Here is a 23,048-nt window from a genome sequence, read left to right as displayed (position 1 = left end):
CACCGTTGTGCAAGGGTTCCGTCGTTTTGACATAAGCAAAATCGACTACGGTATTCATTGTGTCAAAACGACGGAACCCTTGCACAACAGTGACAAACGGAAACCATTTGCACCGGATCCGTCACCATTGAAATCAGTGGTGATGCAAACGGATACCTATGGTTTTCTGTTTGTTTCACTTTGCATTCCGTTCATGGGTTCCCCTGGCGGAAAGCTCAGACGGAAGCCTTGAACAGAGCGCTGACGCAGATGTGAGCCTTAGGCTACATGTTGCGTATTTTGCTATGGAAAATACGCACCAAAACCGCAGCAATACACAGGAAATTCGCAAGTGAAAACCGCACTTAATCTTGCGATTTTCAGTGCGTTTTTTTTTTTGTTCTGATGCGTATTTCGGCGCGGATTTTGGTGTGATTTTCCTCACTGGTCATTTACAATTCGCAAGTGGAATTGCAAGATAAATTGACATGCTGCAGATTTTAAAATCCGCACGTCAATTTACGTGCAGAAAAATACCGCAGCGTGTACATGAGATTTCCTGGAATCTCATTGACTATGCTGGTACTGCATTACGTAGCGATCCTGCCGTGCGCAAATATGTGCGGCAAAACCGCACGTAATACGCATCGTGTGCATTGACCCTTAGTGTCTGCTTAGAATCCAAATCTTATTTTTTGTGCAACTGCGTCTTGCATAATTCTACATGGAAACTGGGCACCTGGGATTTTTAGTCGCTGGTGCCCGTACAGTGTATACTCATCATCTATCTTACTATTATATATGCACCCGGTACGTGTTTGTCTAGCACTTGAATACTTGTTTTCTGTGCACCAGGACAGTGTTTGCTCATCATCTGGCCACAAGTTCCTTTTATCTGTGCAGTATTAGAATATTGTTTGGCATCCAAACCCTTATTTTCTGTACACAAGCCCGGTATTTGCCCGTTCTACTGCTCCGTCATCATTATTTGCCCCCTCCTGGCCCTGTACCAGCTGTGTTTTGTGCCAGGCCAGTATTTCCACAGCCCTGGAGTATTATTATGGCAGTGCATGTGATGGGCCGTGCAGCAGGTGCTCACACAGGAAGGGCCGGGCTTAGCTGTACTGAGCTGACGGATCTCTTTACACAGTTCTCACATCCGCAGCATCTGAGCCAGAAAACATCCACCCACAGCAGCCGAGTTCCTGCACGCCACCCAGAGAGGTATTAACACAAGTGGGGTGACACTTTAGAACATATAGGGACCCGACCATACATTATGATCCATCCACAATGCAAATCTCATATGGAGAATGGTCTATTATGGCTGACATTTCGCTTATTCTAGATAATCCTGTTGTTTTTTTTGCTATATTTTAGTACGGTAATCGGTGTATAATCTGTTAGTTCTCAGGTGTAACAACCAGATTTTTATTTATTTGCATTGTGTATTATTATGTGTAAACTGGCTTTATTGCATTTATCAATATACCCATAGAGATCACTGTGTGCAGTCCCTGTCTAGCAGCCACTTTTAAATTCCCGCTGCAGCATTATGTGGTATCGTCAGTGGGCGTTCGGAGAAAACACGGGCACGCCAGTTCCTTCGGTGCGAGAGACCGTCTGTGTAATGGCTTTGTGCTGGGCTAAGAGAGGGTGGTACATGGGGGCATTAAAGCAAATAGACGCAGTGCCTTGGACTGCATGGACTTTCCAGGGCAGTGCCGCTTGAAGGTTGACCTACTTTACTTTCTTTCCTACACAGCCAAAAACTGCAAAAAACGTAATCCACGCAGAATGCATTTTTTTTTTTACAGTGGCGGTCTATGGTAAACACGCATCTCTACGGTATACGGTTGCATTTTCCAACGTCTATGTCAAATAACTTGTCTAAACGCAATGTGGGGTGCATCCACACATCCATGGTCTTCTAAGAAAATCCTGGTACTTTCTGAAAGTGTCAGCCATCATTAGTGCTCCTTGACTTTTAGTAGGGAGTATTAGTGAAATAGTCGCAGGGGGGAGGCTAAGACATGTGATTGGACAGGTGTAGTAGTTGTAAAGGAGTAGTAGTTGTGACGCATGTAGATTAGTAGTAGTGATGCAAGTAAAGTAGTAATGATGGTAATAAAGTAAGTTGTAAAGTAGCAGTGATGCAGTCAGTAGTGCGGTACACAATGCCTTTAAGAGCGGCGGAGCACCCTGATTGGCTGCAGGTGTTTCCCATACAGGTGCGGCATTGGCATTGTAGACTTACAGGAAAATCCAAGCATCCTGGAAAGAGTGGCAGTACATTGACAAGCGTCCAGAGCTCTGCACTTGTGCATGTTGCCGGGAGATTTGGTTTCATGTGAACTGATATTATCCCGGGATGTCAGACACCCGCAGCCACAATGGCAGGTCTTACTTTAGGGGGTGGCAAACTGGGCAGTTGCCCAGGACTGCCATCTCTTAGCGGGCTCCCCGAGGACAGGAGCCCCAGGAGCAAACTAAACCACTCAGTATAATTTACTGGTGTATACTGGTATTATTGTGCAATTAATGTGTAGTAATATGTGGGAACTATATGGCAGTTTTATAAGGGAGTATTATAGGATACTGCATAATATATGGGCACTATATGGTGGTATTATGTGGGCTGAATGTGGCAGTATTATCTTTCCACTATATGGCAGTATTTCGGTTTTATGTGGGCTTAAGAACCGCGAAAAACTGACTAAAAATTACAAGAGGGGGCTTACTTTGCTTGATGCCCAGGGCCCCATTTTCTGTAAAACCTGCACAATGGTACTCTAACAACACATCTGGCCTATTCATTGGGTTGCAGAGTAACACACTTGTATCTCAATTTTTAGACTCTTTGTAGGTCTTGCTGGCTTGGTTTGCCTGAAGGCTTCCATTCATTGTCGGCGTCTATGGATCGTTGAATACAGAATAAATTACTTTAATTAAAAATGTACATAGTGTTACATAAAAAACCTCTAAGATTTCTCAAAGCAAATAAGTTGAGATAGGTTGGCACTACCCACTGTAAAATGAGGCGATATATTGACGATGTCCTCAACACGGTGGTGCACGGTGTGACAAGTTGCTATAGCTTGTTCGGTACAGATATACAGGAGATGTCGATATTTGTAGATTGTACCAAATAATTTGCTCAATTGATTAGTTACAATGTAAAATCTGTCCTTTGCGGTGAAATACAGCAGCGGCTTATATGCAATAAGAAACAGTTTCCTGTGTACGACATGTAACAGACTATTCCATTCTCTTCTGTCTTTCAGAAAAGTCGATGATCCGTCACTCGTGAAGAGACGTGAAATCACTAAAACCTTTATATACATTACCATTTCTTCAGGTAAGGTTTATTCAATCGTCATAAGCAGTACAAATGGGAATTATCGCCTATTTTATTATGCGTTAAAGTAGAAAATATATACGTGCGGAGATCTTCTTCTGGGCTTATACGGCCTTCTTTTAAGTACGTTGCCATGGTAACATGAAGTAATGCCTCTCACTGAAAGGACCCCACACACAGCGGCATTATTCCCCGTTACCAGTGGGATGAAGTTTAGTCATGTTTCATTTGAGCTATTTTATGGGAATAATCTTGACGATTGCCAGGTCAGCCATATAGAGCGGATGTCGTCATATTCTGCCCCGTCCGCTGTACTATAAGCCCAAAGGGCACAAAAAAGTATTGCGCCAGTTTGCTAATAGCAGCTAGCAAAGAATACAGTGGGCTCATAGATATGAGAGGAGCAATATTCATGAGACGAGCGATCCCCCGCCTCTCTCATCAGTAACTGATGACCACCGAATGTGCACACGGCAGCCATGAATCAATAGAGAGAGGGGCTGGGGAGCACTCCCCCCATGAATTTGGTTTGTGTAGACTTGTAAATGTTTCTGTGATTATGCACAGGCGGGAGTGAACATGTACTCTACAAGTGTAGTTAATGGGGTTGTCCAGGATTAGAACAATATGGCTGCTTTCTTCCAGAGACAGACCCAACTTGTCCTGGTTTGTGTCTGCTGTTGCAGCTCAGCTCCATTGAAGTGAATGAGACTGAGCTGCAATACCACACACAACCCGTGAATAGGTGTGGCACTGTTTTTGGACAAAAGAAGCCATCTTTTTCTAATTAACCTTTTTAAAGGGATTGCCCAGTCATTAGAAATGGATGGCCAATCCTCAGGATAGGCCATCAATATCTGATCGGTGGGGTCCAACTACTAGCACCCTCGACGATCAGCTAGTTTGAAGGGGCCGAGGCACTCGTACGAGTCTAAACAACCCCTTTATGTACTGTTTGAAATTCATGGCTTAAATCCACCTTAGAATACAAATAAAATGGAGCATAGTAGGCAGAGAAATATTATTATTTTTCTAATATAAAATTAATGACCTAAAATTCCATAGTACTCTGTGATTACCCCCTCTACATAGGGGGGAATTACCCACTCAATGTAATTAAAGGGGTTTTCCACCTTCTGACAGCTGATGACCTATTCACCGGATAGGTCATCAGTATATCATCGGTGCGGGTCCAACACCCGGACACCGCACCTTTAAGCTGCTCCGCTGCCCTGCGGGCACCTGATGTTATGACCCATAATGCTATGTATGGAGCCCGAAGCAGTTGGCTCCGTATATAGCATAGCGGCCGTGCTGCAGGTCTGCTCCTATTCACTTGAATAGGTACAGATCTGCAACTCGGCCACTATTCCGTGGCCGTAGCCAACTGCTTCTGGCATGTACATCTGGTGCACGGAGGCACCGGACCAGCTGATCTGTGCGCGGTCCGGGTGTCGGACCCCCACAGATAATGTACTGATGACCTATCCGGTGAATTGGTCATCAGTTGTCAGAAGGTGGAAAACCCCTTTCAGTTTTCATAAAAGCTCCATAACAGTACCATAGTTTAATACCAATGTTGTCTATAGCCTTCCTAGAAGTTATTGGCGAACATGTCAGTGGCACTTGAGGCCGTTAGACTTTGTCTAAATAAAAGGGAACATTGGCCCTCATTTACTAAAAAAATCAGAAAACAGAAAAACTGGCCTTGTTGGCCATAGCAACCAATCACAGGGCAGCTTTAATTTTTCCAGAGCAGTTGCAGAAATGAAAGCTGAGCTCTGATTGGTTGCTGCGGGCAACAATGCAGTTGTTCTTTTGGATATTTTTGATAAATGAGGCCCACTATCTGCCATAGATAATGGAAGGTTTAGCTGATTCACCGTAGTGCATCAGTTAAAGGGGTTTTCTGAGTCATACGATTTTTAGCTTATCATTGGAAATTAGTTCAATCTATAAATAGTAAGGCCCCATGCACACGACCGGATTTTCATCTATCCGTAAATACTGTTCGTAAATATGGTCCGTATTGCATCTGTATTTCATCTGTATATACAGATCTGTAAAAAAGGAGGGAGGCTGCAAAGAATTACACCAACATGTTGCATAGCAACGCTTCCGTAAATACAGACGGTTTACGGATGCGCATCCGTAGCTGTCCGTATTTACGGAGGCGCCCGTAGGCTTCTATGGGAGAGTCCGTGCCGTAATTACGGACAAGAATAGGACAGGTTCTATCATTTTTTCAGCACGGACACCCATCAGTAAAAATACTGAAAGGTGTCCGTGGCCAATAGAAATGAATGGGTCCCTAATTACGGTCCCTAATTACGGATTAAATATATGGTCGTGTGCATATATGTAATAATAAGGTTATATATTCATATGTTATGGAAAATCGCTTTAAAGCACCATAAAACTGTGTTCACACGACATAATTTGGAGGCTAAAAAAAAACCCAATGTATAAAACACGTAAAAAACACGCACGTTCTTTTTCTTTGTTTTTAAATGAATACGTGTATTTTGCTGTGTTTCTGACGCTTTTTTTGGATTGATTTTTCATGTGTTTTTTGTCTCCCATTGAATTCAATGGGATAATCGACGTGTGAAACACACCGAGAATTGACATGACACTTTTTTTCTTACACCACATGTAATTTTATTATACACATGTAAAAAAGAAGTGCTGCATGCACTATTGGCACATTTTTTATTGAAGACAATGGAACACTGAAGACAGGCGTTTTTTAACGTGCATTTCGGCACATAAGATGCGCCAAAATATACGCAAAGAAATCTCAGTCTGAACAGGGCCTTACAGTTAAATGACTGTACAGTATTTTAATAGTGTGAACTAGGTCTTACAAACCATCTTTATGAGTGATGTGGCCTCATAAATCCACATGAAGATCTGTCTAATCTTCTCCATTTTTAATATCAGGACAGTGATCATTGAATTTGGTTCTAGATAAAGCCTGAAGGCCCTAATAGATGGGCCAATGACCGGACAAACGAGCGTTCATATGAACAGTTCTTCCCGATCATTCAACGATCAGCCGATGAACGAGCAAACGTTCTGCCAACACGATGGTAAACGCTCGTTCATCGGCTCATCTGCTCTTTTATGCAGCATTAAAAATCATCGTTGTCGGCAGCACATCTCTCTGTGTAAAAAGGGTATGTTCACACGTAGTGTTTTCAGCCGTTTTTGGTTAAGCGTGTGAACATACCCTTACTGCGTAAGTCGTCCATTGTTCATACATGTCAGTCCTTAGGGTATGTTCACACGCTTAACCAAAAACGTCTGAAAATACGGAGCTGTTTTCAAGGGAAAACAGCTCCTGATTTTCAGACGTTTTTCGATGCGTTTTTTGCGGCCGTTTTTGGAGCTGTTTTTTTTATAGAGTCAATGAAAAACGGCTCCAAAAACGTCCCAAGAAGTGACATGCACTTCTTTTTCGCAGGCGTCATTTTACGCGCCTTTTTCGTAAAACGAGGCGTAAAAAAAAACACCTTGTCGGAACAGAACGCCATATTTTCCATTGAAATCAATGGGTAGATGTTTGTAGGCGTTCTGCTTCCGATTTTTCTGCCGTTTTTCGGGATGTTTACGGCCCGAAAAACAGCTGAAAACACTACGTGTGAACATATCCTAAGGGTATGTGCACACGATAACTGCATTTACGTCTGAAATTACAGAGCTGTTTTCAGGAGAAAACAGCTCCTGAATTTGAGACGTAAATGCATGTACTGGCGTTTTTCGCCGCGTCTTTTACGGACGTAATTTGGAGCTGTTCTTCATTGAAGTCACTGAAAAACGGCTCCAATTACGTCCCAAGAAGTGTCCTGCACTTCTTTGACGAGGCTGTAATTTTACGCGCCGTCTTTTGACAGCGACGCGTAAAATGACAGGTCGTCGGCACAGTACATCGGCAAACCCATTGAAATGAATGGGCAGATGTTTGCCGACGTATTGGAGCCGTCTTTTCAGGCGTAAATCGAGGTGTAAAACGCCTCCATTACGCCTGAAAATAGGTCGTGTGAACGCAGCCTTAGAGTTCATATTGCACCCATAGATTTTCCTATGGAGTTTTTTTTCCAACATACAACATTGGACGCCATATAACGAAACTATTGCTACTGGCGGAAGAGACAGGCACAAAGGCAACATACAGCAGCTTCGTAGTAAGAAACCGCGGGGACTCCGTGTACCTCTGTACAGCCTCCGTGCACATGCTTTTGCCTTGTACTTGCGGCCTAATATATATTTAGTGTTGAGCTGCTTGGACAGATGAGAGTTTAAACGTATTTTTTCGCATTGCTATATAATATTGTGAGGCTCCCTTTGCATAGATATACATAACACAAATATTGTGTTGAAGCCACGGCCTCAGATAGTGTGAGAACGTTCTATGTTTGTCGGTATAAGCCCGGACATGTAGATGTGCTTTGTTATTGTAGCGTCTTTTACTGCATGAACCCGTGATTGGCGTTCATCACTATCGCGCAACCACGTGTTATTAATTTCATTATATCTGCATCATGGAATTGCTGGTCAGCATTGTTCGTCGTCTGTGGGCGATCTGCTGAATTCACCCCTTATCTGACAGGTTTTAGCTTGAGAGTAATGGCGGGATTTGCACCAGATTTATAAAAATATAAAACCGGAGCACCTACTGCATTTTACAAAATCCTTCAGCCGTGTACGACTGGCATAGACAACCCTGGTATAGAAAATGTAACATGCTTTGAAAACTTGGCGCACTTTTGTGACAGATCGCACTCCATACTGAAAATATGGCACCCAGATGCTTCATAAATGGCGCACATGCTTGCGCCATTTTCTACTAACCACTATTAATGTGTTCCAATATCTTTAATCCTACAAGGGCTTTGTTCACTCTTCGTATTGTTTTTGTATACCCTCTGCGTGTTTCTGATGCATTCAGTTATCAGAAGGGTTGTTCATTAATTTTTTTTATTTAAAATTTTAATTTTAATAACATCAAATTAACTTTTTAATTAATTTGGCTCAAATATCGCCAACTACCCTCTCCACATTATTAATAAATCTGTGCCATTGTGCCAGAATTCTGTCTCAAATTGCACCAAAAAATGTATTACTTTTTGTATGCCAGTGTGAACAGAGCCTAAGTGTATCTCTAGCTTTAGTTACTCAGGTAAACTAGTGCAAGCAAAACATGGAGACGTTACACATAGCAACCAATCAGATCACTGATTAGAAAAGGTCTGCCTTTGAAAAATGAAAGCTGGAATCCTATTGGTTGAATGAGCAGCTGCTACAGTTTTTGTCTGCCGTAAATGGGGGACTTATTAAAAGGAACAGAAAAGAGGAGCAGTTGCCCACGGCAACCAATCAGTTATCAGCACTCAATTTTCAGGGGTCCTTTGGAAAATGAAAGTAGTGACCTGATTGGCTGCTCCTAGTTTTGAGAAATCTCTCCCAATTATAAAATTACCCAAGATGAAGTGTTCAGTATAGAGTACAGCGAGTAATTTAATTCTATGAAGGCCAATTCTTAGACCTGCAAGAGGAACTGCTGTGTTTTCTGTTTATTTCCTGTGTGTAGGTTTGCAAAAACATCCCTTGAGGTTAGACAAGATAAGCTACTAGCAAAGTGTGCCTCAGGCCTTATTTACACGAACGTGTTACACGTCCGTGATACGCGCGTGAAAATCACGCGTGTCGCACTGACCTATGTAACTCAATGGGGCCGTTCAGACAGTCCGTGATTTTCACGCAACGTGTAAAACTCACGACATGTCCTATACTTGAGAGCATTTTGCGCATCAAGCACCCATTGAAGTCAATGGGTGCGTGAAAATCACGTGCAGCACACGGACGCACTTCCGTGTGCTGCGCGTGATTCGTGCAACTGTAGATCAAGAAATGAAGGGAAAAATAAAACCACCTCCTTTATTTATTTTTCTAAACCTCAAAACCGCGTGTCATAAGGATAGCATATACATGAAAATCACGCAGCCACGCACCAAACACTTATGACACACTGAACTGCAACTCGCAAAAACGTCCGTGTGAATTTCGTCTCGAGTGCTTTTTACACATTTTTCTTGGCGTATTTTCCAGAGTTTAATGTTTTTTGGGCGAATAATGCTGCAGCCAGATGTAAAATATAAAACACACTACAAACAATGTTTTTGTGGCCATTTGGTTCTGTTTTTTGGGTCAGTGGCGTCATTGGTATGTTACAAATGTATGTGCATAAGGGATTATTTGTAGGCAGAAAAAATTTGTAATCTGCTTCAAAAACACATATTTTTTACGTTTAAAAATCTACTTCCTTAAAATTCGCATGTTTCCCCATTCAAAAACAATGAAAGAAGCGAGCAAGCGCTTTTTGGCAGTGCTTTAAAGTCTTTTATTGACTTCAACAGGGAAAAACGCACTGGCTGGTGATTCCGCTACTGGAGGGTGCATATGACGTCATCATAATGGACAGTCAAGTCAGGAGCTTCTCCAGCCCCGGATTCCCCGGCCAGAGCGCTACCACCGATGCTCTGGCCTGGAACTCTGTAGTTGAAATCCACTGACATCACTGTACATATATGGACAGTGATGTCAGGGGCTTCCCAAGGCCAGACTCCCCTGGGCCGAGCGCTACCTGATGGTAACTTCAGCCCTGGGAAAGCTCCCCGAGGTATACATTTAACATATACCTGTGACGGATACCATTCAGTTGCGTCCGTCACACTAAGGCTGGGTTCACACGACCTATTTTCAGACGTTTTACGCCTCAAATTACGTCTGAAAAAACGCCTCCAATATGTCGGCAAACATCTGCCCATTACTTTCAATGGGTCTTACGATGTACTGTGCCGACGACCTGTCATTTTACGCGTCGCTGTCAAAAGACGGCGCGTAAAATAACAGCCTCGTCAAAGAAGTGCAGGACACTTCTTGGGATGTAATTGGAGCCGTTTTTCATTGACTTCACAGAAGAACAGCTCCAAATTATGTCCATAAAAGACGCGGCGAAAAACGCCAGTACATGCATTTACGTCTGAAATTCAGGAGCCGTTTTCTCCTTAGGGTATGTTCACACGCAAACTCAAAAACGTCTGAAAATGCAGAGCTGTTTTCAAGGGAAAACGGCTCCTGATTTTCAAAAGTTTTTTTATGCCTCTCGCGATTTTCGCAGCGTTTTTTAAGGCCATTTTTGGAGCTGTTTTCCATAGAGTCAATGAAAAACGGCTCCAAAAACGTCCCAAGAAGTGACCTGCACTTCTTTTTCGCGGCTTTTTTTTTACACGGCCGTTTTTCAAAACGGGCGCGTAAAAAACGGCACATCAGAACAGAAAGCTCCGACGGAACCTATGAACGGAGTCCCGACGCAGATGTGAACAAAGCCTAACATAGTCTACTACGTTATTTGATTCTAAAAAAAAAAAAAGGTATACTAACGTATACCGGCCCAACAAAGACCAAAGGGCCTCCGTTGGGCTAGTGGAGCCCTATGGACACATTTAGCATGTACGTAGGGCAAAAGTGAAATGTGAACAGGGCCTTAAATATTTTTTTTACAGGAAAATACTGAATGGCCGCCATGTAAAACTACATTTTCCCCTGTACTCATGTCTGTTTGTGGGGGTCTCGTCTCTTTACATTTAAAAGATGCTATCAATTTGTATAATTCGTGTAATCAATACATGACCTCCAAACTACAAATTTGTCAGAGGTGTCTGCTCCTAAAAACAGCTGCTTTACCATTGATAAACATTATACATTTCTTCATCTTACATTAGAAGAGTGCCAAAATGAAATAGAAATAAAGTCATATTCGTATGTTCCTATTCATGAGTAGAAGTTGTCTGAAAAAATGTGAAAAATTATGAGATCTGTGAATTAGCAGCATCCTCTGAGGACGGGCACCTCTCTGGAGAATGGGGGACAAGTTCCCCAGATAGGTGCAGGTTTCAGAGGTAGGACACGCACCTGTTTTTTGACATAATGTTTGAGATGGGAAAACTCCTTTTATTGTTTTTTCTGTGGTTTTTTTTGTCAAAAAAACCCATATAAAATAAAAACATTTAAAAGGAAGTCATAATGGATTTAACTGTTGATATCTTTCTCTACGGAACAGATAAATTTGTCATAAAATCCCTAGAGACTGGTGCTACCGGATTTACTCAGCATGACCACCCACGTGACGCTGGAAGATGCGTTATCTAACGTGGACCTACTGGAGGAGCTGCCCCTCCCTGACCAGCAGCCATGCATCGAGCCTCCGCCGTCCTCCATAATGTACCAGGTAAGCCTAAATTAAATCAGATGATCTTGTCCACAATACTGAAACACGTGATCCTGGTCTCCTTAGTACGATTGATGGGCTAGCAGCGATGAAGAATGATGATGTGGACTTCAGATTCCTTGCCAAATGCCCTCTAACTTTGCTCTTTACATAAATCCCTATATAATGGCCCACTGAAGCTTGTGAGTTATTTATGGAAGTAAGAATGTTTGTAAACTGGAGAGAGAGTGAACTTTGGGGAGTGAGTACTCTAAGGCTGGGTTCACACGACCTATTTTCAGACGTAAACGAGGCGTATTATGCCTCGTTTTATGTCTGAAAATAGGGCTACAATATGTCGGCAAACATCTGCCCATTCATTTGAATGGGTTTGCCGACGTACTGTGCCGACAACCTGTCATTTACGTGTCGTCGTTTGACAGCTGTCAAACGACGACGCGTAAAATTACAGCCTCGTCAAAAGAAGTGCAGGACACTTCTTGGGACGTTTTTGGAGCCGTTTTCTCATAGACTGTATTGAAAACAGCTCCAAAAACGGCTGAAAAAACGGCGCGAAAAACGTGAGTTGCTCCAAAAACTTCTGAAAATCAGGTGCTGTTTTCCCTTGAAAACAGCTCCGTATTTTCAGACGTTTTTGGCTCAGCGTGTGAGCATACCCTAAAGCTGGGTTCACACGACCTATTTTCAGACGTAAACGAGGCGTATTATGCCTCGATTTACGCCTGAAAATACGGCTCAAATACGTCGGCAAACATCTGCCCATTCATTTGAATGGGTTTGCCGACGTACTGTGCCGACGACCTGTCATTTACACGTCGTAGTTTGACAGCTGTCAAACGATGACGCGTAAAATGCCTGCCTCGTCAAAGAAGTGCAGGACACTTCTTTGAAACGTAATTTGAGCCGTTCTTCATTGAATTCAATGAAGAACAGCTCAAATGTTCGGCCATCAAAGACACCTCGCAAAATGTGAGGAGCAGCATTTACGTCTGAAACGACTCAGCTGTTTTCTCCTGAAAACAGTCTGTCTTTTCAGACGTAAAAGGCAGCTACCGTATGCACATACCCTCAGGGTATGTTCACACGCACTAATTACGGACGTAATTCGGGCGTTTTTGCCCCGAATTACGTCCGAAAATAGCGCCTCAATAGCGCTGACAAACATCTGCCCATTGAAAGCAATGGGCAGACGTTTGTCTGTTCACACGAGGCGTAATATAAGCGCCGCTGTCAAATGACGGCGCGTAAATAGACGCCCGCGTCAAAGAAGTGACCTGTCACTTCTTTGGCCGTAATTGGAGCCGTTATTCATTGACTCCAATGAATAGCAGTGCCAATTACGTCCGTAATGGATGCGGCGTTCAAGCGCCTGCACATGCCGTTACGGCTGAAATTACGGGGATGTTTTCAGGCTGAAACATCCCCGTAATTTCAGCCGTTACGGACGCCCTCGTGTGAACATACCCTAAAGATGAAAACCATACAACAATACAAACAGACTTCAACATATGTTTCCTAGTACATCCCACCTACTGTATGTTGGAGAAATTGTGGCCACAGCGGCACCCTTCTTCACATTTTATGGGACTGTCCATTGCTCACAGATCTCTGGACATCTTCCTTCGCATTATTATTAAGAATTGCGGGGACAGCTATTACTCCTTCCCCGGCATTAGCATTACATTTTCTCGACATTAATTCCATACCGTCTGAGTATAAAGTCATATCGGCTCATTTATTTCTCGCGACTAAGTTAGTCATTACTAGACACTGGAAAAGTCTTACAGTCCCTTCCATGCAGGAAATTATTGCGCATGTCAATGGTATGTGCTCTCACGAGAAAATGATGGCATTTAGGGACCACTCCTACTCCAAGTTTGAAAAGTTGTGGGGACCTTGGCTAAGTAGTGTTTATAACTGTGTCTCATAGGGTATAGCTCCTCTTACGCACCATGCTACATATATTAAACATCCCGGTTTCTGCCTAGCCTGAGTTGTTCTATTCTTGTATTTGTCTAGTTGTTATATCTCTTTTTGTTTTTGTTGTCCTTTGCTCATTTCTCCAATGTATTCCATACTTTGTATTGATTTGCATATTAGACATTCATATGTACTGTATATGGAATGAAAATAAATTTTTGCTGCTAAACCAGATCCATGAAGTGTCTGTTATCCTGTCATGTGTAGAATACTAACAAGACTAACATATTTACCCAAATCACGATGCAAAGACAACCTGTCATGTGCTGCATTGTAACTGGCTAGGAGGCAGCTTGCTGCAGACAAAACCTTCCCCAAGTGTTCTGTCTGTAAGACAGAAGCAAATGTCCGAAACAAATGATTATAGCTATCTCAGCCAACGTCATCCATTTTTCTCGCTGGTTTCATTGGGGGACGCAGGTACTTGGGGTATAGGATGCCGCCACTAGGAGACTGACACAAAGCAATAAAGAGGCTATACACCACCTGCGGGTACTGCGCTAAACCAGATTTTAGCTTAGGCTATGTTCAAACTTGCGTCAGGGCTTTCCGTTTTTCTGCTCCGCCAGAGCAGAACAGGGCTAGGCCCTCATGCCAATTTTCGCGTGGGCCTGGGTGAGCAGGGCCTCCACTGAATGGGCCTGTTAACTTCGCCAATGCATTATTTCAGGAGCACATCAGGAAGAATTGTTGGAACTAGTCCTCCCATCTGCGGCGAGTTTTGTCTCTCGGGCCTCAGCTTACGTTGTAGCTATCAGTAGAACAGCTTGACTCAAATGCTAGTCGGCAGACACAGCTTCTAAATGATTTTTGACAGCTCTACCTTTTGAGGGTTCCCGTCTTTTTGGGGCTTGATTGGACAAGATTATATTTGTAGTCACAATCAGTAAGCGTTCCCATTTGCCCCAGACCAGGGCCTGTCGTTCTGGCCCTTCTGGGAAAACAGGCTCCCATTTTGGGTCCTTTCACAACTTCCCCAACCCTTGCTCCACTCGGCGTCCCTTTCAGCAAGGAACAAAGAACAAATCTTCCTTCAAACTTACCCTTCCTGCTGCCCTCAGTTTTTCAAACACGGCATTGACAGGCCCAATTCTGCCTGAAGGGCAACCCCAACTCGAGTCTCCTCGGGTGGGGAGCAGACTCCTTCTTTTTTCAGGACGTCTGACTTTCCGATGCCTTGGTCCGCGAGCTGGTCTTTTCATGCAACAACATTGAGTTTTCTATCATGCCCCCTGATCCAGTTCCAAACCGCTCCTCCCCATCTCCCTTACAAGGCCTCCGCTTTTTTTCAGGCAGTGGAGACTCCCCTACATCGAGGGTGTGATCCTCCCTGTGCTACCAGATCAAAGATTTTGGGGTTTCTACTTCAACCTGTTTGTGGTACCCATGAAGGACAGAATAGTTTTCTCCATGCTGGACCTCAAGCATCTTAACAAATATGTCCATCTCCGTCATTTTCACATGGAGTCTTTGAGATCAGTGATTACCACCATGGAGCAAGGGGAGTTCCTATTTACACTTTCTCTCCTTCCACTTTCAGTTCATGCCCTTGCCTTCAGCCTGGCAAAAGCTCCCCAGTCGTTCCCCAAGGTGCTCTATGTAGTAATGACACTTCTCCACTCCAAGGGAATGACGGTCATTCTGTATTTGGATGACATCTTTGTAAAAGGCTGCTCCATCCAGGCCGGAAAAAATATCCAGCCTTTCCATTACACTGGACACCTTGTCTTGCTTTGGTTGGATAATCAATCTTCCTAAGTCCTTTCTGTCTCCTTTGCAAAAGATCTCTTTTCTGGGTATGTCTTTCACCACTGTTGGAGCAAGAGTTCTCCTACTCCAGGAAAAAGTCTCTTCCCTGAAACAGGGGGCCAGGACCCTTTAAAGGGGCATTCCAGCTTCCTTTCACTTTTGCATTTGGGTTCTGTGCACCATGGTGGGCTCTTTTGAGCCAGTCACAAATTCTGACTTTACACCCGCCCCTCCTGAGGGCGATTCTCTCTTACTGAAACTACTCTCTGTGTTCGGTGGATCCGCTGATTTTTTTTTCCCTTCTGGACTGTCGTTCCCTATACTGGTGGTTCTCCTACCCAACCATTTTCAGTGTCGACTCCTTCCTTCCCCTTCACTTGCTCATCCTCTCCACGGATGTAACCTCCAGGGCTGGGGGAGATCCTTCCTGAATCTCAAGGTCAAGGGTCTCTTCCCATCAACAGTCTCAATCACCAGGGTGGGACCCGCAGTACAGCGGCCATAGCGGAAGCAGCAAGACTCCTGAAATGACCAGAGAATCACATTCTGGCTCTTTCCGCCATTCACATCCCCAGGTCCGTCAACTGGGTTGTAAAATACCTCAGCCGTGAGCAATTCAAGCAAGGGGAGTCATCCCTTCACGTGAGGTGGTGTCTCGAATGGTAGATGCCATCTGGCGCCTGCCCCTTGCGATGTTCTTATCTCTCAAGGACCGCTCTTCCACCAAAGTTTAGAGTCACTATGTTGTTTGTTTTTAATAGACAATTAAACTTTATGGATGAGTTTGTTCACATAAGTATGTAGGATAAATTGTTAGTCAATATGTTTAAGGCAGGCTCTTAAAGCCCCAGTCTTATGAGATCATGGGTTTTCAGAGCCTGTTATTCAAACCATTCTGAAGGCCGGAGAACCATTCTCATCTCAGATCTACCACTGAACCTGGGAACCATATTTCAAATAGTGTGAGGCAAGGAGACTTCATCCACATCCACTGTGCTTCTCCATATCTAGAGTGTTGTCCTTCCTCCAAGAGGGTCTGGGACTTGGAATGGCCTTGAATTCCCTCAAGGGACAGGTTTCTGCCGTTTCTATCCTTTTTCAAGTCTTGACCTCTAATTCGGACATCTGTACCTTTTTTTCAGTGTGAAGCCCATGCGGTGCCTCTATTCAGACATCCGACACCTCAGTGGAACCTGAACCTAGTCCTCGACGCTCTTCAATCCATTACCTTTGAACTCTTCGTTCCGTCTGCTGGCTTGAAAGGTGGTCTTCCATCTGGCAAGCAGTTCCATCCAGCGGGTCTTTGAACTGGCGGCCCTGTCATGTCGTCCTCCTTTTCTAAACCTCCACTAGGACAAGGTGGTGCGATGTCCAGTTCTCTCTTTCTTGTCCAAGGTGGTTTCCTCCTTTCACCTAAACGAGGATATAATCTTACCCTCTTCTTGCCAGTCTCCATTTCATTCTAGGGAACATTCCCTTCACTATATTTGTTTGGACATTACGAATTCACCTGTGTCACTTTCACTGTTCGGACTCCCCTGTCATTGTTCCAGAGTTTCTCCTACTTCTTGAGTACATACTGGTCTAGCTCAGTGCCTGCAGAAGGAACATTTAGGAATATGTAGGAATTGATAACACAATTTTGTGCTTAGTATCAGCCTCCTAGTCGGAGTAGCCTATACCCAAGGTGCCTCTGTCCCCCAAAGAACTCGAAAAGAAAATAACTTTACGGCGAGTACCCCAAAAATACCTTTTTGGGTCATGTTTCTTCAATAAGTGACAGACATTTTTGTAATGCTATTGTCCAAAAGTACAGTCAGATAACTGATTGGTTGTGCGTCTGTTGGTCGGTATAAATCACATGTCTGTAGATCGTCAACCTAAACCCCACATCTTTTTTTGGAAGGCATTGGAGAAAATGTTCTATGTTTTTTATACTGCATTTTTTTTAAATTATTACCTTACATTGCCTTTGTTTTTTTGCAGGCTAACTTTGATACCAACTTTGAGGATCGGAATGCGTTTGTTACTGGTATAGCTAGATACATAGAGCAAGCTACTGTTCATTCTAGCATGGTAAGTAAAACAGGTCCAGTTCTAACGTGCAAGCACATCAGAGAAGGAGAACAAGCAAAAAAAACTGTATTAATGTCTCCATTGCACCACGGACACCACTGGCAGCCGATGGAACCCAATGACTTTAATTCCGTCCGTGTGTCCGTGGTTTTACCGTAAACGTAAACAATAGCGCAGAAGTCAGAAGATAGTTTCTGGTGCAGTTATTTAATAAGTGTGTTAAGAGTATGTTTTCTCCTTATTATCTGCAGAATGAGATGTTGGAGGAGGGGCAGGAGTATGCTGTTATGTTGTACACATGGAGGAGCTGTTCTCGAGCCATACCACAAGTAAGTAAAGACGTTGAGGCCAAATCTAATATTTAGGCCAATGATGCTCATCTACAGTATCATGGGCCTGTGCATTGCAACTCTTGTCCTCCTTTGGTCCTTGACCCCAGTGATTGCTTACTACTTTTAGGTTCACCTTGGTACATCGTCACTTATTGGATGAGCTGCAAACCTTCCTCCACTTGGCACTGCTGGGTCTCTGAGAACACATTTGCAGCCTCTTCTCCTTGGCTTTACTTTTCCTGTTTTCCTGCAGTGCTCTACATGAAACACATGAATACATAACCAGTGTCTGATGTTTATTTGCAGGTAAAATGTAATGAACAGCCAAACCGTGTGGAAATTTATGAGAAGACAGTAGAAGTCTTGGAACCCGAGGTCACTAAATTGATGAAGTTCATGTATTTTCAGGTTAGTTGTGTTTCCCCATATTTGACCCTCATGAAGTTTTATAGACTCTAAATCACTTTTTCTGTAATATTCTAAGAACGTAAAAGGGTTCATTCACAGGTGGTATTTTTGTGTGGTTTTGCTGCTGCATTAGAGGAGTTTAGATAAGCTAAGATATCTCCCACAATAAGCTTGTTGACTGTTTCCAATGATGGCAGCAGTTTTGAATGCAGCTCTGGGCTATAAAACAGGCTGTAACTTAAGATCAGGGCAAAATAAATCTACGAATGTATTTACTAAATGACTCAACTTGTAAAATAGTTCTCAATATACCTTTAACAATGTTTAAACTATCTGTCTGACCTTGACTTGATCACTTTACTGTAAGTAAGGTCATACAGTACAAGTTACCCATCAATAAAATGGGATATTTTAATGTAATTTATTGTATGAAACTAATATTGCAACATAATGTACTGCCTGAAGGGTTTCCGATCCCACCTCTGGGTCCCTCACCTATCAGAAGAACAGGGGTCCCATGACCCCTATTTGCCAATTCCCAGCTGCCGTTGTCTCCACATGATAGCTCCCAGTAAACTCCAATTTAGAGGGCCATGTGCAAGCATGGACAAATATTTATTGAATCCTATGGAGTCTGTGGTGGCCATGAATTGGAGACAGGGCTCCCGTTTTCTCAGAAGTGGGACCCTCTCCTATCAAGCATATAGATATGTAGATATGCCATAAATGTTGAAGATATAGAATACCCCTTGAAGTATTACTAAGACATGTCTTGTGCTCCCTCACAGCGTAAAGCAATTGAGAGATTCTGCAATGAGGTGAAGCGTCTGTGTCATGCTGAGCGGAGAAAGGATTTTGTGTCGGAGGCCTATCTACTCACCTTAGGAAAGTTTATCAACATGTTTGCTGTACTGGATGAGCTTAAAAACATGAAGTGCAGTGTGAAGAATGACCATTCTGCATATAAACGGTGAGGAACTATGAGAGCTGCCATTATGAGATATTGGTCTGTAGCGGTGATTGTTGGGGGGGGGGGGGATTGCTCAGTTTGAGGAAACTTCATTAACATCTACCAGCTGGACGGCAAGAAGAGGATAAACCACCCTCCTTGCCCTTGAATGTATTACGATCCTGCACAGAACTCCACCTTCCCACTGGCTCCCGGCATTTGTAACCGGCAAACGACAGGACAAACTCACCCGCGGGACATGTTGTCCTTCTCTGTGATAAAGTCTTGAAAAAGAAAAGAGCAAAATAGCTCCATGGCTTCCGGGGGGCGACATAGTTGTATGGTAATACAGCTTGAATGGAAGGCGGCTGTAATACTATGCACCCCTGCATTGTACAGTATGGAGCTGTGTAAGAAATGAAGGGGAAGCGGCACTCGGCAGAGTGATACGGCCCCTCAAACAACGGATCGATGGGAGTGTGGAGAGTGGGACCCCCACCACTCAGATATTGATGGCCCATACTGAAGATAGGCCATTAACTTAATTTACCCAATAACCCCCTTAAAGGATTGTCAAATATATTATTTAACGTAGGTGAATAGGCGTGTGTATTGGAATTAATTTTGATTTTATTATTATTCTAATGTTGTTTGCATCTTCTTCTTTGCAGTGCTGCCCAGTTCCTAAGAAAGATGGCTGACCCTCAGTCTATCCAAGAGTCACAGAACCTCTCCATGTTCTTGGCCAACCATAACAGGATCACTCAGGTAGCTTTTTTTAATTATATATTTTATTTCTGTTATGCATCTTTTAGGCCTAGCTTTTTGGCGCTGTTTTTGATGCGGAAACCGAGCCAAAAAATGTCCGAAAACGTCACCCATTGATTTCAATAAGAGACGGAGGCATTTTTTTCCCACGAGTGGAAGAAAACACTCGTGGGAAAAAGAAGCATCATGCTCTTTCTTCAGGCGTTTCCGTCTCTGAACTCCCATTGACATCAATGGGAGGCAGAGAAAGAGGTTTTTGCAGCATTTTTTTGCCGGCAACGCTCAATGGCCGCAGGCAAAAAACGCAGCAAAGAGAGTGCAGGCAGGTCAAAATCTGCCTCAAAATTCCTGAAGGAATTTTGAGTCAGATTTTTCTGCCTGCAAAAAACTCTGTGTGAACGCAGCCTCATAGGGTGCCATTTTTTTAAGGCGAAGGAGAAGGAACGATTGAAAAACAATTGAAAATTTGTATTCATTATAATGTCGATTATTACAAGTGACTTCTACATTGGGAAGTGGATGTCTAGAATGTGTCAGTCATATGAGGGCTTTCTGTCTGTACAGTGCCTGCACCAGCAGCTCGAGGTGATTCCGGGTTATGAAGAGCTACTGGCCGACATTGTCAATATCTGTGTGGATTACTATGAGAACAAAATGTACCTGACACCAAGCGAGAAGCACATGCTGCTGAAGGTAAGTTATTCTCAGACAGTCCGTGGTTTTTTGCTCAATAATTCAGGTTTCCAATTTTGATTGTGGATGGAAAATTTGGTTTGCTTATGATTCAAAGAGTCTCCGTCACCAGTTTATAACTTCCCTATCTCCTACCTAATCTAATACGCGCTTTAATGTAAAAAAAAAATACTACTGTTTTTAAAAATAAAAAAAAAATGTTCATTATTGACCAAGTTATGAACAGTTTTTGATTTATGCAAATTTTTTTCTAAATGCCCAACTGGGCGTTTTTTTTCTATTCACCAAGTAGGCGTTTTATAGAAAAGTGTATGACGCAGATTTTTTTCATGATCCCTTTAATGTAAGGTCACTTACAGTCATGCCACCGATTTTGCTTTGCATTTCAAAAATCTGTAGAGTGAAAATCTGTAGGGTGAAAATCTGTAGGGTGCACTGAAATCCGCAGATTTGTTTTCTGCTACATGTCAATAGGGTTTTAAAAACTGTATTCATTGCAGATTTTTGTCTGAACTTTGCCTAATGACTCGAGTCCCACACAAGATTTTACAATCGCTTCCACTGTTTCTTACAGGTGATGGGTTTTGGACTGTACCTGATGGATGGAAACGTCAGTAACATCTACAAGCTGGATGCTAAGAAAAGAATAAATCTGAGTAAAATTGACAAATTCTTTAAGGTGAGGAGTAAAGTTTATTACAGAGTGACGTGTGTATTAGACGATACGTATTTTATGATCACAAGCATCATTTTACGTTCCTCAAAGAATACTTTCAACATTGAAGGATTATTTAAAGGAACACTCCATGTGGAATCCTACATTGTATGATGCCTAGTACAGTGCCTGAAGAGCTGGTACATGACACAGGGATTCAAGGAACACCAAGGATAGAATCCCTTTGTCATGCAGCGCCCCCTATGTCCACTAGGCATAGCACGGTGTATCAGCCTTTTCTTTACCATGCAGTTTATAATTTCCAGCACCTTGAACTTCTCGTTGCTGGTCTTTATAGTAGCCAGAGACCACTGCACACCCTGCTAGGCATCTCCTGCTTTTTCTTCTTCTCTTCTAGGTCTGTGACCACGGCCACTGTTCCCTCTGAAGCTTCAAAGAGTTGACAAGTCTTAGGCCCCCTTCACACAGCCGTAGCCGTAATCCCGGTCCGTGATTATGGCTACGGTCGCGGACAGTCGTCGACATTTGCGGCCCGTGCTCCCATTATAAAGGATGGAAGCACGGTCCAAAAAATAGCGCATGTCCTACTTCTTACGGAAGCTTTCTTCAGCCCGGACACCTTCCCGTAAATAAACGGGAAGGTGTCCGTCGGCCATAGAAATGAATGGGTCCGTAATTACGAATGAAATCTACAGTCATGTGCATGGGGCCTTAGTTAGTAAAGCTCTGGACGAATAAGTTACTTGACTCTCCATGAGTTTTGGAGCGCAGAGCTCTTTGACTAGTCATTATCAACAAAAAAAAGCTTGTGTTTTATACATGAAGCTTATACCTAGGTCATATCAGTCTATACGCAGACTATAGCCCTGAAGGCGGCATCACTACTACCTCAGTGGCAATAGTTAGTGTAGCCGCAGGGACAGTACTGCCTTACAGATCCATTTATGACTGGTGCAACGTATGGGCAGACTGGAGAGGAAATGTTGCCGTCTTCCAATTTTGTATCCAGGTGGATGAGTTATGCTGCGAGCGATGGATCCGGGACTTAGGCATGATGGGATGTAACTGTATCACAGAAGACACACAAACATCACAAAAGGGAAGACATAGAGTATGGTGTTATATACTCCTAAAGTATGACATTCAGATATTACACTTTAGACCTCATGCACACGACCATATATTTATAAGTTCTGAGTTGTACAGAGCTATAATGTGGCACCCAAAAAAGTGGGCCCATACTGTACCTCCATATACCTCCAATTTTCAAGGCGCCGTTCACACGTTGCATTTAAGTCCAGCGTATATTTCCGTGGCATGCGCTTAGATTTCTGCTATGGGTTTGCAGCAGATCTACACAAGGATTAACCCCATTGTTATTCAGTGAGGCTAATCCTCGTATTTTCCATGTGGAATCTGCGGAATTAAGTAGCATGCTACTTATTTCTGTGGTTGATTTTTACTTATTTTTTTCCGTCATGCGGGCAAATTTCGAAACAGAAAATTTCTGTTGCATGTGAATAGAGTTGCGGAAATCCCATTTCATCGGATTCGTCGTGGAATCTGCCGCAGTACATCTTTTTTACAAATTAATATGGAATCCGAGAGAAAAATATTGTGCCATGTTCCATTGGATGCCAAATATCTGAGAATTTCTCCCCTATGATTGTGAATAAAAAAGTTCCGCCACTTTCTTTTAAACTTCATTTCAATTACACTTTTTGCTGTCAGTGAATGTCACATTTATTGTGTACATTGAGTCTGAAATCCCATTCTCATCATGTTCA

The 23,048-nt window shown here is 43.1% G+C and overlaps 1 protein-coding gene across 3 annotated transcripts in view; it reads left to right on the top strand.

Annotated features, from left to right (window-relative positions):
* The window catches only part of CYFIP2 (cytoplasmic FMR1 interacting protein 2), a 51,610-nt gene that overhangs the window by 1,876 nt on the left and 26,686 nt on the right, over positions 1 to 23,048 (top strand). The window contains exons 1-10 of one of the 3 annotated variants that reach the window (XM_075856100.1): positions 1,182 to 1,203; positions 3,264 to 3,337; positions 11,463 to 11,630; positions 17,346 to 17,435; positions 17,687 to 17,764; positions 18,074 to 18,175; positions 18,964 to 19,145; positions 19,796 to 19,892; positions 20,457 to 20,585; positions 21,160 to 21,264. In XM_075856100.1, the coding sequence (XP_075712215.1) occupies positions 11,514 to 11,630; positions 17,346 to 17,435; positions 17,687 to 17,764; positions 18,074 to 18,175; positions 18,964 to 19,145; positions 19,796 to 19,892; positions 20,457 to 20,585; positions 21,160 to 21,264 (900 nt within the window). In that variant the 5' untranslated portion in view covers positions 1,182 to 1,203; positions 3,264 to 3,337; positions 11,463 to 11,513. Of the gene's footprint in view, positions 1 to 1,181; positions 1,204 to 3,263; positions 3,338 to 8,789; positions 8,927 to 11,462; positions 11,631 to 17,345; positions 17,436 to 17,686; positions 17,765 to 18,073; positions 18,176 to 18,963; positions 19,146 to 19,795; positions 19,893 to 20,456; positions 20,586 to 21,159; positions 21,265 to 23,048 lie in introns of those variants that run through there. The other 2 variants (XM_075856099.1, XM_075856101.1) reach the window with 2 other exon arrangements.

This window comes from Rhinoderma darwinii, chromosome 3, assembly GCF_050947455.1.
Source record: "Rhinoderma darwinii isolate aRhiDar2 chromosome 3, aRhiDar2.hap1, whole genome shotgun sequence".
Lineage (NCBI taxonomy): Eukaryota > Metazoa > Chordata > Amphibia > Anura > Rhinodermatidae > Rhinoderma > Rhinoderma darwinii.
Note: the sequence above shows the minus strand (reverse complement) of the source record. Positions and strands in the feature narration are given on the sequence as shown.